The 17,625-nt window shown below is 43.0% G+C and overlaps 1 protein-coding gene across 3 annotated transcripts in view; it reads left to right on the top strand.

Annotated features, from left to right (window-relative positions):
- Positions 1-514: 514 nt before the first annotated feature.
- Positions 515-17,625, top strand: part of LOC135504482 (DENN domain-containing protein 2D-like) — a 47,063-nt gene continuing 29,952 nt past the window's right edge. For 2 of the 3 annotated variants that reach the window (XM_064923114.1, XM_064923116.1), the window contains exons 1-4: positions 515-601; positions 13,060-13,132; positions 13,451-13,537; positions 13,668-13,772. In XM_064923114.1, coding sequence (XP_064779186.1) covers positions 530-601; positions 13,060-13,132; positions 13,451-13,537; positions 13,668-13,772 — 337 coding nt within the window. In that variant the 5' untranslated portion in view covers positions 515-529. Of the gene's footprint in view, positions 602-9,165; positions 9,531-13,059; positions 13,133-13,450; positions 13,538-13,667; positions 13,773-17,625 lie in introns of those variants that run through there. The other variant, XM_064923115.1, reaches the window with a different exon arrangement.

Here is a 17,625-nt window from a genome sequence, read left to right on the forward strand (position 1 = left end):
TGATTAGTTGGTTCTCAGCTGGCTAGCAATCTTGCTGTCAATTTAGTGACGCTAGCTAACAGCAAGCTGAAAATATTGAAATGTCCATGTTATGTGTGCTAAGCTTGCCAGTCTAATAGAGATCGATACAATTAGTGGGATGGTTAAATTGTGTATTGTTGTGAGTTTTGTTGTAGGTGGTACAGCATCTGATTACACCAGCATGTACTTCCAACTCTTGGCTCTGCACTGTAAGTTGGCAAATATATTTACAAGCTGACGGCTAAGATAGCAACATTTACAGTAAGCATGGCATAAACATGGATTGGGTAGTGTTTGTATGGGTTTGTGTAATGGAGTTACAGGTGGCTAGATGAAGCCTGAGGAAACACAGAGTATTTCCAGACCATGTAATACATTTAGTTCACCTTTTCTCTTTGTAAAACTCAGGTTATCTGGAGTCCTTCCACAGTGCCCTGCTGAAAAATACCCCAACGCGGTGAAATTTTGGGTACACGAGCATGAGCGAGGGGATACACACCTTGTGGTTATGGAGCACCACAAGATTGTGGGACAAAACCCATCAAAGGACACTGAACGGTGTAAAATCAAGACTACAACAGTAATGACACAACCACCTCATTCTTCTCTGCAGATTCTCAAAATGTAATATCAAGATACATCTACAAAAATCCCCTACCAAGGGCAACTATTGACAGGAATGACCTGTCAGTCAATGGGCTGGGAAGGTTTTTAGATAGGCACTTGAAGTGAGGAGTTTTTTTTGATTGTGCAGGGTTGTGCTTAGAGACAGTGAATGTATTGTTGTGTCTGAGAATGATTGAAATGTGCCATCTCACCTCAATCACTCATACGACGAAGACCACATCGCCAAGCTGTTTGTTGAAAATTCTCTGCGCTACATCAAACAGTACCTATCTATAACTCTCAGTAATGGTTACCAAACATCTTTGGTTAATGTCAGGACCCGGTTATGAACTTGGGTCTCCAGTGTGAGAAACAGTCAATTAGCAAACTGAGCCACTAATAGTCGGCAGAACCCAGAAGATGAGGCAGACAAAGCAGTACTTGAGACGGTGTTTTAATAAAGTAAAAAGGAAAGTACTTCAGGCAAAAATATAAATCCACAACGTCAAAAGTAATTCTAAGAGAAAAAGGTAATCCTCCAAGTGAAAAGGTAAATCCACAAGGTGGTAGGTACAGCAGGGAAAAGCCTCAAACGTAATCAAAAATAAATAAACGAGTACTACAAGAGAGTCCAACTGGAGTAACAAATGTTCACAGCATCACTGGGGCTGGGTGCTAACATTCAAACACAGAGCAAAGAACTGAGGAAAACTAAGGGTTTAAATACATTCAAGGGAAACGAGGCACAGGTGCAAATAATCATCTGGAAACAGGGGAAAACAAAAGGGTCAAAAAAGCACAATGGGGGCATCTAGTGACCGGAACAATCCTGGCCAAATCCTGACAGTTAAATCACATTATCTGGTGTAATAATCTGTAGCTTTGAGAACTGGTGATCAGCAGATTATGGGAGAGGTGGTCATGATGAAATTGCCATTCACAAAGAAAATACAGTATGATCAGTGTAGTAGAGTTCAGGGAATGCTGGTACAGCTGTGGCAGGAGTGTTGTCATGATCAAACTGTCATTCAGCTCCTCGAGTCATCTTCTGCCTGAAATCCAGAATAATGTCCAATCCATCGAGAGGGATACAGTTCATGGAATACAGCTACAATGACACATGCAGGCAAAGGAATTCTCCATCTAGAACCCACTCCAGGAAAGAAAAAACTGGCACCAAACAAAAAATATAATAAATTATACTCTATTGTACAGTTTGAACGACAGTTGAACTGTGCCAGCATAACATCAACATTAGGGTAGAACAGTTGAACATGCATACATGTGCACAGACATTTAAAACAATATCTAGCCTAATAGAAAGCAATATGGCGTAACCCTCAACCTTTGCACAGTGACCAGACCGTACAAATGTACCTAGGTACACTACATGACCAAAAGCTTGTCGAACATCCCATTCCAAAATCATGGGCATTAATATGGAATTGGTCCCCTCTTTGCTGCAATAACAGCCTCCAATCTTCTGGGAAGGCTTTCCACAAGATGTTGGAACATTGCTGTAGTTGCTTCCACTCAGCCACAAGAGCATTGGTGAGGTTGTGCACTGAGGTTAGACAATTATTAATTTATTTCTAAAGCCCTTCAGTCAATGTCAAGGCTCTGTGCAGGCCAGTCAAGTTCCTCCACACCGATCTTGACAAACATTTCTGTATGGACCTTGCTTTGTGCATGGTGCATTGTCATGCTGAATCAGGAAAAAGCCTTCCCCAAACTGTTGCCACAAAGTTGGAAGCACAGAATCGCATGGTGATCTTAGGCTTGTGTGCGGGTGATCAGCCATGGAAACCCATTTCATGAAGCTCCCGACGAACAGTTCTTGTGCTGACGTTGCTTCCAGAGGCAGTTTGGAACTCGGTAATGAGTGTTGCAACCTAAGACAGACTATTTTTATGCGCTTTAGCACTCAGAAGTCCCGTTCTGTGAGCTTGTGTGGCCTACCACTTTGTGACGGAGCTGTTGTTGCTCCTATATGTTTCCACTTCACAATAACAGCACTTACAGTTGACCGGTGCAGAAATTTGATGAATTGACTTGTTGGAAAGGTGGCATAGGATGCCACGTTGAAAGTAACTGAGTTCTTCAGTAAGGCTATTCTACTGCCAATGTTTGTCTATGGAGATTACATGACTGTGATTTTATACACCTGTCAGCAACGTGTGTGGCTGAAATAGCTGAATCAACTCATTTGAAGGAGTGTCCACATACTTTTGTATATATACTTTAGGTCCATAGAGGTGTGCTCAGGTGTTCCGCAAGGTTCTATTTTGGGCCCACTGTTGTTCATTTTGTATATCAACAACATTGGGGATCTTATTGAAACAGCAGATGTTTTTATGCAGATGATACTGTTCTTTATTCAAGTGGTATTAGTTTATCTTCAGCTTTTGAAAATGCCCAAAGAGCATTTAACATCATACAACAGAATCTGTATGATTTAAAACTGGTTCTAATCTCAGGTAAAATAAAATGCATGGTATTTTCAAATGCCAGGCATGTTACTAATCATGTCATTGCTACATTGGCTGGACATACTATAGAGCAAGTTTATGTGTACAAATATTTGGGTGTGTGGCTTGATGATAAGCTGAGCTTGACTGTGCATGTAGAGAACTTGATAAGGAAGGTCAAGATGAGAATAGGTTTTTATTACTGGCATAAGACTTGTTTTTCTTTTGAGGCCAGGAAGGAGCTGGTACGATGTACATTACTGGTGGTTTTAGATTTGAGTGATGTTATATATATGTAGGCCTCAGCCACTACCCTGAGAGCACTTGATTCAGTGGGTCATGCAGCCCTCAAAAATGTCTAACACATCATTGGGATCTCTACAGTGCTGTTGGCTGGTCGTCATTGACCTTAAACACTGGTATACACTGATTTATAAGGCCATTGGATAAAATGCCATTTTATCTCTGTTCTTTTTTAGTCAGGTTGGTAAATGAATAGCAATTACGGTTCCATTCTCATTTGCTTCTAACAGTACCAAAAATTAGAACAGGTCATGGTAGAAATAGTCTGGCTACTTTTTTTTTACTATCTAGCTACATCCATGTCTATCAGGCATGCTTAGGCAAATATTTTTTATAGTTAAACCAGCTTATCAGTTTCAGATTTACAACAGTAAATTGTTGTATTATTGTTTCCTCATCACAGTTACCTAGTAAGCTAATAATTGTTATTTACATCTGTTTGGTATCCTAGCTTGCATAATGCCTATAATTATGTGAGATTGAAATGCATTCACAGTCATAATCATAACCAATGTCAACCCTCGTCAATTATGTTACACATTTTCTAACAAGTTACAAACATGAGGCGTTGGCGCATAACAAGTTACCCTGGCGCCTGCTAACTAGTTAGCCAACTCCAGTCACGTGCTAATGTTTGCTGGTAAACCTAGCTTTAGGTGGCTGGTTGTAATGTTGTAGCTTGCTGTTTAGTAGTCATATCTAAAAAGAGAACTTTAACACAGTAGTATGTTAGCCAGCAATACACAATGTGGGGTTCAGTAAATAAACTGAAGTTAGCTAGCTAGCTACCTAGGTGGCTTGCAGGAAAAACGACTTAGCTAGCCACCATATTTTTCATACAGCATCGGCTGTAGCTGAGCTTCTAGCTAAATCCAACTCAGTTTCGAATCCTCTTCGCTATATTCCAGTTGAAACATGTATGGTTGAATGTCACCCCGCAGCTAATAGAGCATCCAAAAAAATGCTCTATTATCAAATTCGTGTTGATGAGAGGATTGACTCGAAGCCATTGTTGTTTCGGTATGATATGTTGGATAAATGAATACAGACAGACACCAATGTCAGGTTCAATAGCCTTGTTAGTGCATTGTACAAAACCGTACAACTGGAGTCCGGGGAACAGTCCGGCTAGTCGATTACCTATCAGCTAGACTCCGTAACATCATCCTTTTCAATAGAAAGTGCAAACATAAAGGCATAACATTTAAGTTCTTAACAGTCAGGTCATAACAATAGAAAAGGCATTACATTTTCTTTTTACTTCAGTTGTCATCTTCCTTTTTTGATTTAATTTTATTATTTAAGAAAAATATATATATTTTAATTAACCAAGGGCAAGTTAACAGTCCCTTGCTTATAGAGTAAGCCTGTCCGGTGGCTTGCACAGCCGACCCACCCGTGAGTAAGTATTGGCTCTGACAGGGGTAGGATTAGGGGCACGAGCTGGAGAGCTGGAGAGCTTGGTGGGGTAGAAGCCTCACCTTCAGTTGGCCCATGTCTCAATTCTGTGCCCCTTACCCTTAGGCCTGGACTGTGATCCAGCTCATCTAGGTGAGTGTATGGCGTGTTCTGGTTTGTCTGCTCTGCTACGCACAGATCCACCCGATTGCGACGATAGAGGGAGCCACCAACATCCACCAGGTAAGAATGTGGTGCAACTCTCGGTGGGCATGTGCCCAGCCTCCAAAGTCCTGTGTGGTCTCCCGGCAGCGGTTTCATCCTTATCGTTTCACCCACCTCCAGCTCTGGTAGGTCTCGAGCAGTCCGGTCGTAGAAGCACTTAGCGAGCTGCTTTCTGTGATGCAGTTTGTCCGTGACGCCAACCATGACGCAGGGCTCAAGTAGCTTGTTAGCTACAGGGATGGTAGTCTTCAGACGTCTGGACAGAAGGCATTGTGCTGGTCTGCTGTCCATGTTTTTGGTGGGTGTGTTCCTCCACCGTAAGATTGCTTTCCATGGGTCGTTGCTGTCGCGCATGGCCCTGCTTAACAGGTTTTTTGCAATCTTGACAGCTGATTCTGCCTTGACATTTGCTTTTGGGTGTCTTGGAGAGGAGGTCACGTGGTCAAACTCCCATTCTGAGGCAAAACGCTTGAACTGTGCAGTGAATTGTGGGCCATTGTCCGTGATTACCTTGTCAGGCTGACCTTGCCTTGCAAACTGCGCCTTGCAGCGCTTTATGACCGTCTCTGCAGACAAGTCAGGGAGCAGTTCAATTTCCCAAAAGTCAGAGTAGTGATCAACAATTAGAAGATAGTCCTTTTGTCTGTGGCTGAATAAGTCCATGCTGACGATTTGCCAGGCTCTTGTGGGCAGTTCGTGTGACATCATGGTTTCCTTTTGCTGTTCATGAGCGTACTCGTTTAATGTGGTACAGTTGCTGACAAAGTCTTTAATTTCTGCTTGCATGTTTGGCTAGTATAATGTTTCACGAGCCTGGCGGTAGCATGTGTCACCTCCAACGTGACTGGAGTGTATGCGGGTAAGCATCTCTGGATGTAGTGATTTGGGAATAATGACCTTCTGACCTCTGAACAAGACGCCATTTTGCACGCTGATCTCATCTCGAAAGGTCCAGTATTCTCTCACTGTGAAAGGTGTCTCCTCTTTCAGGTATGGCCAACCTGCGAGAGCCATGGACTTCAGTGACTGTAGGTGTTCGTCCTTGTCAGTGTGTTGCCTTATCTGGGCTAGGCGGTGATCTGTGACGTTTAAGTAGTCTGCCTGATTGATCTGTTGAACATCTTGTTGTTCCTGCTGTAGCGAACAGATGGCCTGCCGCTGATAGACAGTGCCTCTGCCTGTACATTGTGTTGTTGCCCTGCTCAGTGTGTCGCTGATGTACATCTCTGGTCCTGGCTTGTAGACGACCTTCAGGCTGTAGTTTTGCAGAGTCAGGAGCATGCTTTGAAGCCTCTTGGGCGCGTTGAGGAGAGGTTTACTGAATATGGCAATGAGTGGTTTGTGGTCAGTTTCAGCGGTGACCAGGTCTCGCCCATATAAGTAGTGATGGAATCGCTGGCAGGAGAAGACAATGCTGAGGCACTCTTTCTCAATTTGTGCATAGTTTTGTTCGGTGGGGGTGAGCGCTCTCGAGGCAAACGCAACGGGCTGGCCTTCCTGCATAAGGCAGCATCCAAGTCCCCTTTGGCTGGAGTCGCTCTGGATTGTGACAGGCTTCATGACGTCGTAGTAGCGCAACACTGGCATGGATGAAGCCAGAGATTTCATCTCCTGCACTGCGGCCTCGTGCTTGGGTAGCCAGTGCCATGGTGTGTCTTTGTCAGGCAACCGGCGCAGAGGCTCACAGACTGCTGATAGGTGTGGCATGAACTTTGCAAGATAGTTTGCAAAGCCGATGAGACGCTGTACTCCTTTTGCATCAGACGGGTTTGGCATGTCGAGGATCGCTCTGACCTTGTCTGGGTCCGGCTTCAGGCCTTTTGCCAAGAGAATGTGGCCATGGAAGTGGATGTCTTTCACCTTGAACTGCAGCTTCTTCAGGCCAAGGCGAAGCTTAACTGATCGGCAGCGCTCCATCTGTGCCAGGAGCTTCACATTGTGGTCCCGTTCTGCTTCTTCGTCTGTGTCACCACAGCCTACGATCAGGACATCATCGGCGATGGGTTCAATGCCCTTGAGCCCAGCCAGTTACTCGTGCTGCTTACGTTGGTATATCTCAGGCGCCACTGAGACACCAAACGGGAGCTTGAGCCAGCGTTTCCGACCCCAGGGGGTCCAGAAGGTAGTCATGAGGCTGCTTTCTTCATCCAGCTTGCATTGAAGGAATGCATCTTGGGCATCCACCAAGGTGAAAATCCTGGCCTTGGGAAGCTTAGAGAGGACATCCTCTAGTGTCGGCATGATGTAGTGGGATCGTTTCAGTGCTTGGTTCAGATGCTTTGGGTCGATGCAGACCCTCAGCTTCTCTGGTTTTTTCATGCTGGACATGATCCACAATGTGCAGGTCATTTGGTACAGTGAACTGCATCAGTCCCAGGCGTTCGCATGTAGAGCCTGAGAGGAGAGGATGTTGACTGGTTTTTACAATCTCAAACTCCAGCTTGTGTTTGCGTCCCCGAATAACACATGCGGTCTCAAAGGTGCCCATAGAGCTCATTAGCTCTCCTGAGTACAGCTTTAGTCTAGTATCGCTGGGCAATAGATGTGTTTCAGGTGCCAGATTGATTTTGTCTTTGTAGCTCATTACGTTGCATGTAGCACCAGAATCCAGTTGACATTGTGTGTGCATTGTACAAAACCGTACAACTGGAGTCCGGGGAACAGTCCGGCTAGTCGATTACCTATCAACTAGACTCCGTAACAATTGTGGTCTGGTCAGTTCTTTCAGTTTTGCCCAAAGGATTGTTATTAGCGTCCGCCTCGCTTAAAAAAAAGCCCGCCTTTGGGTAGGGAAGGGGCCCGAGCACGAAGCTCCGCCCCACGTGAGTTGTAGTCTTTCAGAGACCGGAAAAAATTTGTCAGCTTGTATATTTAGAAATGAATCCGTTGATAGGAACATCATTGAAAGACATCCAATGGCTTTATCGAACAACAACAACCATATCGACACGCACAAAAAAAATGTATAGTGCAATCAGTATCACATAGAGCCTTTTGCGAAATGCCAGAAAGGACTAATTTCTTTTCAGATCCCACCCGTCAATACACCAGAAGCAGTCATAGGGTGTATCATTCAGTGCATGAAGCCCAGACCTGCCTACAGTATAGTTATTGCACACACACACCTGTTTGATACTCTATCAGAATTGTCATGTGTCATTCCAACATACAACAGCTGAATGTTAAGGACGTGCTTAGCTGAGATGCTTAGTAGATGTTGCCACGGGTTATATAATATGAAGACACTAGAGCGAAAAGGATGCATTGTTTATGCATAGTGAAGCATACTTTGCTTGGAGTACTTCGGGCTAGTTTGCACCTGGTCACAGATCAATATTGTAGAGCCACTCTCCTCCTCCCCACCAACACTTTGGGTTAGATTGGTGCCAGGAAACTGCTTCTTGGGAGTTGGTGGACATTGGTCATTGTCATATACAGTAGAAGGAAGACAACAACAACATGCAGGTGACTGAGATAACAAATCGTAACACACTCTCATATAGAAGAGAACCAGTATGCGGTGCAGTTTAGTTTGTCTACAGCTACTTCCTGTAGGTTACCATTGACCTATATGTTAATGAAGAACATTCTGCATTCATGTTGTAATCCATTTCACATTTATGTTGTAGCCCATTTTGCAAAAATAAAGTAATCCTATTCAGCTGGCCGACATAACTTCCCATAAAGTAGAGTGTTGTGTGTCAAATGGATAGACAAAGGTGTGTCAGAAATGATTAGGGGTGGCACGGTAGCCTAGTGGTTAGAGCGTTGGACTAGTAACCGAAAGGTTGCAAGTTCGAATCCCTGAGCTGACAAGGTACAAATCTGTCGTTCTGCCCCTGAACAGGTAGTTAACCCACTTTTCCTAGGCTGTCATTGAAAATAAGAATTTGTTCTTAACTGACTTGCCTAGTAAAATAAAAGGTTAGAGAAAGGGATAGCATCTTTTAGCAGTATTACTTGGTTTTCAACGATATCCTGCGAAGGGAGGATAAGGAGAGAGATTGGTGATACATGATACACACCTGTCTATGTATTATGCATACAGATGTATATGCAATAGTCACAACTCCTATTGAAAGAGGAAATTCCCCTGGGCCTGGGTTAAAGTCGACTTCTACTAACTGAGGCGTGCATTGTACACACTGTCAACATGCACACTTCCTCATAGTGTAGGGCACCAGCAACCTTTGGAACTGCTAAACATACAGAGACAAGGAGAGTACGAACAAAAGACTTCAAAGTGAAATAAAAATAAAGGAAATAAAAAATATAGGTTGAAAGTAAAGAGGCAAGGAAGGACAGAATTGAGAGAGTGAGAGAAAGTTATGGGGACTTCAACTTGACCGAATGATCCGCTGCCATTTCCTCTAGCAGTGGTGTCTGCCTGGGTAGAGGTGAACTGCAAAACGAACCAAGCAGTGGATTGTTCTATCAAACACAATTTGAGGACACGATCAGTTGATATACCTACAGGTTGATTCTGATTGGGCAAGAGATTGCACGTTGGTGAGTACCGGAATGTTAGTCGGTCAGACTAACATGTGTTCTACATGTGTTGAGTTCAAGGTTGCACTACGCAGCATTACCTGTGGGATTCTGACCTTGGCCTATGATCAGAGGCACAGAAATAATGTTCCATCAGGCAAAGTAAAGCTAAATGGATATTGGTAAATACACTGTAAGCCTGAAAATAATCACAAGTGTATAAACCATTGCACAGTTTGCGGGGGGTTATTAGATCAAGAGAAAGTGTATTGTCTATTCTGTTTTTATCAAACCTTGATCATTTTTGCAATAGCAGATGTCTTCAGAATCATCTCAATAGTTGTGTAAGAGGCACATTTAAAATATTTCCAGTCAATAAACATCACATGATGAGAAGGGTGGAGAAATATGTGATCTACTTGACAGGATGCTGGTGCTATCAAACTAACACAATTTTACTTTTACTTCCTGTGGTTAGTGGTAACAGCACAACAACTGTGTTTGGTGACTTCCTCTTGTTATAACGAAATCAAGACATCAGACTTGCCATAAATACAGTCCTTTTTGAGTACAGTGCTATTTGAGTATAAAAAGGACTATTTGTGCCACAGGTGGTTGTGACTGAAACACAAGGCTGTGCTTGTGTTTCAGTGCCCTCCATAGGTTTGGGTTACACTCTGCAATGCTGATGGGAAAGGGAAAAGGAAAGGGGGATACCTAGTCAGTTGTAGAACTGAATGCATTCAACTGAAATGTGTCTTACGCATTTAACCCAATCCCTCTGAATCAGAGAAGTGCGGAGGGCTGCATTAATCAACTTCCACGTCTTCGGCGCAGGGAACAACTCACTATATACAGCAAAGAGCAATACTGTACTACATTGCAGCCCCTGTAAAAGCCCAGTATATAGACTTGATTAATTGTTAGCTCAACTGAGTTAGCTTGTTGCATGTAAGCTATTTATGAACACATATGATCAAATAATACAATAAAAAGGTAGGTAATAATAAAATAATACATGACAGAACAATATTGTGTTAGATGTGTGCCTTCTTTCCTAGTGTTCTAACATTACACAACCACGAGCTGCAGCATAAGGCACAATATGTCAGATTTTAGATAAGCTTTCGAACCTAATATTCAGTCAGATTACCAGCAACTACAATTACTTAGGAGATGAGGTAAAAGAGAGAGAGAGAGTTAACACCAAGTCAGATATTTTATTTGCCCTAATACACTTCAGTGGGTGAAAAAGCAGGTGTTCATGATACGTAGTAACCTGTTATTGAGATAATGAATGACATTGACACTGGGACTAGTAGGGGCTTGTCAGTTGGTGAAGTCTGGCTTTTATGAGGGGGAGGGTAGTGTGTATGAAAACAGGACACAGAATCTGACCAAAGTTAATTTCACACAATCTGGAATCGTCCCAAATGTTGAGTCTGGGAATAGGTGCAGTAACTACAGTAGGCTACTGGTTAGATTCAAAGTGAACAGTGGACAGAGAGCCCCAGGTTAGGCGAATGTGTACAGGCCAATCCAGTCATTGACAGTTCAGATACACAATGCCCAGCCCCCGAGTTCCCAGAGGCTTAAAATACCCCCTCAGTGTTTGCACTTGCGATGAGGGGTGGTCCTAGTTGTACACCAAGTCACATTTCACTGGACAGGGGATCCCAAGAGGACAGCATGACCCAAATCTAGAATGGACGGTTAGGAGCAATTCCCTCTATAACTCAGAAGAGCACGGATGCAGATTCCATACTGATCAAAATGGAAACGCAACATGTAAAGTTTTAGTCCCATGTTTTATGAACTGAAATATGCACAAAAAGCTTATTTCTCTCAAATTGTGTGCAAAAATTTGTTTACATTCCTGTTAGTGAGCCTTTCTCCTTTGCCAAGCTAATCCATCCACTTGACAGGTGTGACATATCAAGAAGCTGATTAAACAGCATGATCATTACACATGTGCACCTTGTGCTGGGGACAATAAAGGTCACTCTAAAATGTGAAAAGTTTTGTCGTACAACACAATGCCACAGATGTCTCAAGTTGTGAGGGAGCGTTCAATTGGCATGCTGACTGCAGGAATGTCCACCAGAGCTGTTGCCAGAAAATTTAATTTAATTTCTCTATCAGCCCAGAAACTCCACGTCTGGCTTCTTCACCTACGGGATCCTCTGAGACCAACCACCCAGACAGCCGATGAAACTGAGGAGTATTTCTGTCTGTAATAAAGCCAGTTTGTGGGGAACAACTCATTCTGATTGGCCGGGCCTAGCTCCCCAGGAGGTGGGCATATGCCCTCCTAGTCATGTGAAATCCATAGATTAGGGGCTAATTAAAATATTTCAATTGACTGATTTCCTTATATAAACTGTAACTCAGTAAAAAATGTGCCATTTTTGCGTTTATATTTTTGTTCAGTAAAGTTATTGTTTTGACTTAGGTGTCAGTAAAAATAGACCTGGATCTATCATTGAAGTGAAGGGTCTGTGTGTTGGCATTCACACTCTATTAGTCTCTGATTTAGCCCACAATTCAGAATCTTCAAATTATCACATTATGACAAAGATTAGGAAAAGACACTGAAGACTCTGTCCACTTGTTTATGATGTTTTATAGGCCTACTGGGCCACTAAATATTCCATTACCATCACAGGGCATACTGCAATGATGTTCAATGAAAAAAGTGGTAGTGGAACCCAAACTGTCATTCTTAAGCTACAGCACACAACATTCCTACAATGTTTCCACAACCACGCTAGTTTTGGAAATCCCAGACCTTGGACCAACGTAAGCTAGACAATGGCACAAGGTCTTGGGACGATGTCAGATTCTCATTTCAAAAGGAGAAAACATTTTGCAGGGAGGGTCTTCTTCAGACAACTCTCAACAAATCACAAGTTTGGTTGAAACGGGTTTAAAATGCGGTGCTCATGTTTAGCTAGGGCAACAAGCGGATACGGCTGTGATGTCACCGGTGACGCACAGCCCATTTCCGTCCTGTCCTCTCTGTCCCAACTGACCCCGGAACATAAACAGACATGTCAGCCGAAACATCGGGGGAGGCAACACGTCTGTCTAGAAACTACAACCAGGCCATAACGTTAGTGTCCCCTCCCAACACTGTGGGGTTGTATCATCAGGGAGATTTCCCATGGGGCATTCCGTGTCCTGTCATTTTGGTCAGCTATAAATAGTCTAGCTAGATGCATTCCCATCCAGATCCATGATGTGCACATACAGCCTGTGTCTCTGGTACAGTATGTAAACTGACAGACAGACAGATGTGAGAGCATGAATACTGGATAGTAGTGACACAGGGATGACCTTCACGAGACAGGGAATCAGGTGCTTGAGGTTCAGGTGTGATGCTGCTATGACATTCAGGGACGGTATCTGGGACTAAAATCAACAACCAAAAAATGATCAACGCAAAACAATCTTAAGTAGTTGAAGTTTGGATGTTGACATTTGAGTCATTCCTTTCAATTAATTGTATTCCTTAAAAAAAAATCTAACTATTTATCCCCCTCTCTTCCAGACAAAGAGAGCTAGGATGGAGGGAGAGAGTCCTCAGAGAAGAAGCTGGAGCTTTTCCTCTTTCTATCCCAAACGTGAGCATCCATGTCATCCTTCTATTCACTGGCCCAGGTGTTCAAATCAGGCAGATGGCACTTGCCTTGACAAAAGAAATCATTTTTAATTGTCTTGACGGTGTGTCAGCGTTATCATTTATTAAATCATATTTATTCATTTATTATTATATTATTTTAGCTTGATACATACAGTACTTGCATGAACATTCATCATTGCTGTCCATTTTTCAAAACTGTGATTAAACATTCCTTCATATACATATACATCACAGAAGTTTGGTGTAAATTCCAAAAGAGGTTGAAGTAGAACTTCTTGATGCTCAATGTCAATCCAAGGTAAACAGCTAACAGATGGCCAAGAGACTGGATTTAGACGGAGAGGGCAGCAGTTCTACTCCTCGGTGCGCGAGGCCTCAAAAAACGGTGAGTGGCCCGTCACCTAAACATCTAGCATTGCTCTCTCTTTCTCCTTCTCTCTCTGAACATGAACAGTGTTATACCGAACATGCACGTAAAGGATGAATTGCTGTTGTTGTGGTTCTTCTTCTTCTAGAGAGGGTTCTAGAGGAGAGGGAGGAGGTTGATGCTCCTGTGACGGGCGCCTCAGGAGGACCCACCCATCTGGTCCAGCTGAGACCGATGGCTGACCGGCTAAAGAGTAAACATACCTTACTATTCACCTAACTATTCTCAACATCATGGATGCTATGATCAAATCAAAGCAATGTTATCTGTCACGTTCTTCATAAACAATAGGTATAGACTAACAGTGAAATGCTTACTTACTGGCCCTTCCCAATAATGCAGAGAGAAAAAAAAAGAAATAATAGAAAAACATAATAACACAAGGAATAAATATACCATGAGTAACAATAACTTGGCTATACACACAGGGTACCACTACCAAGTTGATCTGTAGGGGTATGAGGTAATTGATGTAGATATGGACATATAGGTAGGGATAAAGTGATAGGCAACCGGACAGATAACAAACGGTAACAGCAGAGTATGTGATGAGTCAAAAGAGTTTAAAGGGTCAATGCAAATAGTTAAATAGTTAACCAATAGCTACGTGGGCAAACTATTTAGCAGTCTTATGGCTTGGGGGTAGAAGCTGGTCAGGGTGCTGTTGGTTCCAGACTGCATCGGTACCGCTTGCTGTGCAGTAGCTGAGGGAACAGTCTATGACTTGGGTGGCTGGAGTCTTTGACAATTTTTAAGGCCTTCGTCTGACACTGCCTGGTAAAGAGGTTATGGATTGCAGGGAGCACGGCCCTAGTGATGTACTGGGCTGTACACACTACCCTCTGTAGCGCTTTGCGGTCAGATGCTAAGCAGTTGCCATACCAAGCGGTGATGTAGCCAGTCAAGATGCTCTCAATGGTGCAGCTGTAGAATGTTTTGAGGATCTGAAAGCCCATGCCAAATCTTTGCAGCCTCCTGATGGGGAAGAGGCAGTGTTGTGCCTTGTCCACAACTGTGCTGGTGTGTGTGGACCATGATCATTCCTTAGTGATGTGGACACAGAGCTCTCAGCTCTCGACCCACTCCACTACAGCCCTGTCGATGTGGATGGGGCGTGCTCGGCCTTCCATTTCCTGTAGTCCACGATCAGCTCCTTTGTCTTGCCAACGTTGTTGGAAAGGTTGTTGTGCTGGCACCACACTGCCAGGTCACTGACCTCCTCCCTATAGGCTGTCGCATCATCGTTGGTGATCAGGCTAAACACTGTCGTGCCGTCAGCAAGCTTAACGATGGTGTTGGAGTTGTGCGCGGCCACGCAGTCGTGGGTGAACAGGGAGTATAGGAGGCGACCAAGCATGCACCCCTGAGGGACCCCCGTGTTGAGGGTCAGCGTGGCGGATGTGTTGTTGCCTACCCTCACCACCTGGGGACGGCCCGTCAGGAAGTCCAGGATGATGCTTCACTGTATGTGTTGAATAATGTCACATTACTAATCTGTATAGAATAAGTGTATAGGACATGTGTATAGGATAGCTTGTGCATGTAGGATCTTGCGTTAAAAAGAGGAAATGGAGAGAGGGCAATTCATGGTGAGAACCATCATTATGGAACTATTGGTGGCATTTGATCATGTAGGCTACTACCAAAAAACAAGCTACTACCAAAATAAAAGTTCAAAATACAAGTTGATAACATCTAGGAATGAGTTTGGAGACCTCATGTTGGTGTGTTCTGCAACTTCCTCTCACTTGCAATTCAGTCATAATTCACTCTTTTTATGTGCACTAGTATGCCTACATAACTACTGAAAACAAGAAGTGTCACTTTATTTATGGCTGTGAACCAGTAATATTAGGCTATTTGAGGAAGAAAACTTAAAGAATAGGGATGAAATATGTTTTGTCTACTTTTCTTTAAAAGAAAACAATGATGTAATTTCTTGAATTATGAATAATTTGCACCTAAGGTCATGTGCTTGATGATTAATCATTGTTTACCTGAGTAGGAGAAGCACACCTGTAAATGCATAGAGGGGATTTGATTCAATTGGCCCGGGTTTCACTGGGTTATGGCCCATCACGTGACTGGGGCCAAACCGGTGAGGGAGGCGCGCCCTGCTCAAATCGAGCCATAATCTGTTTTCCATAAAATTTATGTTTGAATTTTGAAAATAGTGAATCCCTTCATAAAAAGGCATGTGCAAGACAAACAGCTAATATAATGAGGGTCACGTTCCCCTACTCAGACGTTGCATGCATCAACCAATGCCACGTCATAGACTGTGCCATTGAGCACCAGATTGCTATAACATATGGGTCGTGCTCCCCTGCTCAAACTTTGCTGACACATACCATATCTTACAACGTCTGGATAAGTATTTTAAGTAACAGCTAACCACATATGTTATAGCAATCTGGTGCCCAACGGCACAGTCAATGATGTGGCACGCAACCATTGGTTGATGCATTCCACATCTAAGCAGGGGAACGTGACCAACATGTGGTTAGCAGATATGTAAAATACCTATCCAGGCGTTGTAAGATTTGACATGTTTCAGCAACACCTGGAAAGAGAAACGCGCCAAAATCTTAAATAACATCCCAACATGAGGCTCCGCATATACCCATTTTATTAGGGCTTCACATGAAACCTATTTTTATTCTTAGAATTTTTTTTTTTTTACAATGTCAACTAACTCATTCCGCTACCCAAGAATAGTAAAGCCCCCTTTACTGGCTCAAATAGCTGACCAAAAACCTGTTACCAACCCTTAGTAAACTTCTGGAAAAAATTGTGTTTGACCAGATACAATGGTATTTTGCAGTAAATTGAAAACAGAATTTCAGCATGCTGATAGGGAAGGACACTCAACAAGCACAGCACTTACCCAAATGACTGATGATTGGCTGAGAGAAATTGATGATAAAATGATTGTGGGGGCTGTCTTTTTAGACTTCAGTGCACCTTTTGACATTATTGATCATGGTCTACTGCTGGAAAAACATATGTGTTATGACTTTACACCCTATGCTATAATGTGGATAAAGAGTTACTTGTCTAACAGAACACAGAGGGTGTTCTGTAATGGAACCATGTCAAATATAATCCAGTTAGAATCGGGAATTCCCCAGGTTAGCTGTTTAGGCCCCTTGCTTTTTTCAATTTTTACTAACGACATGCCACTCACTTTGAGTAAAGCCAGAGATTCTATGTATGCGAATGACTCAACACTATACACGTCAGCTACTACAGCGACTGAAATGACTGCAACACTAAACAAAGAGCTGCAGTTAGTTTCAGAGTGGATGGCAAGGAATAAGTTAGCCCTAAATATTTCTAAAACTACAAGCATTGTATTTGGAACAAAACCCTAAACCTCAACTAAATCTTCTAATACATAATGTGGAAATTAAGCAAGTTGAGATGACAACACTGCTTGGAGTAACACTAGATTGTAAACTGTCATGGTCAAAACATATTGATGCAGTAGGAGCTAAGATGGGGAGAAGTCTGTCTATAATAAAGTGATGCTCTGCCTTCTTAACAACACTATCAACAAGGCAGGTCCTACAGGCCCTAGTTTTGTCGTACCTTGACTACTGTTCAGTCGTGTGGTCAGGTGCAACAAAAAAGGTCTTAGGAAAATTGCAATTGGCTCAGAACAGGGCAGCACGGCTGGCCATTGGATGTACACAGAGAGCTAATATTAATAAAATGCATGTCAATCTCCTGGCTGAAAGTGGAGGAGAGATTGACTTCATCACTACTTTTATTTATGAGAGGTATTGACATGTTGAATGCACCGAGCTGTCTGTCTGAACTACTGGCACATAGCTCGGACACCCATGCATACCCCACGAGACATGCCACAAGAGGTCTTTTCACAGTACCAAAGTCCAGAACAGACTATGGGAGGCACACAATACTACATAGAGCCATGACTAAATGGAACTCTATTCCACATCAAGTAACCGATGCAAGCAGTAAAATTAGATTTAAAAAACAGATTAAAAAAACACCTTATGGAACAGCGAGGACTGTGAAGC

Source organism: Oncorhynchus masou, chromosome 18 (genome assembly GCF_036934945.1).
Source record: "Oncorhynchus masou masou isolate Uvic2021 chromosome 18, UVic_Omas_1.1, whole genome shotgun sequence".
Classification (NCBI taxonomy): Eukaryota; Metazoa; Chordata; class Actinopteri; order Salmoniformes; family Salmonidae; genus Oncorhynchus; species Oncorhynchus masou.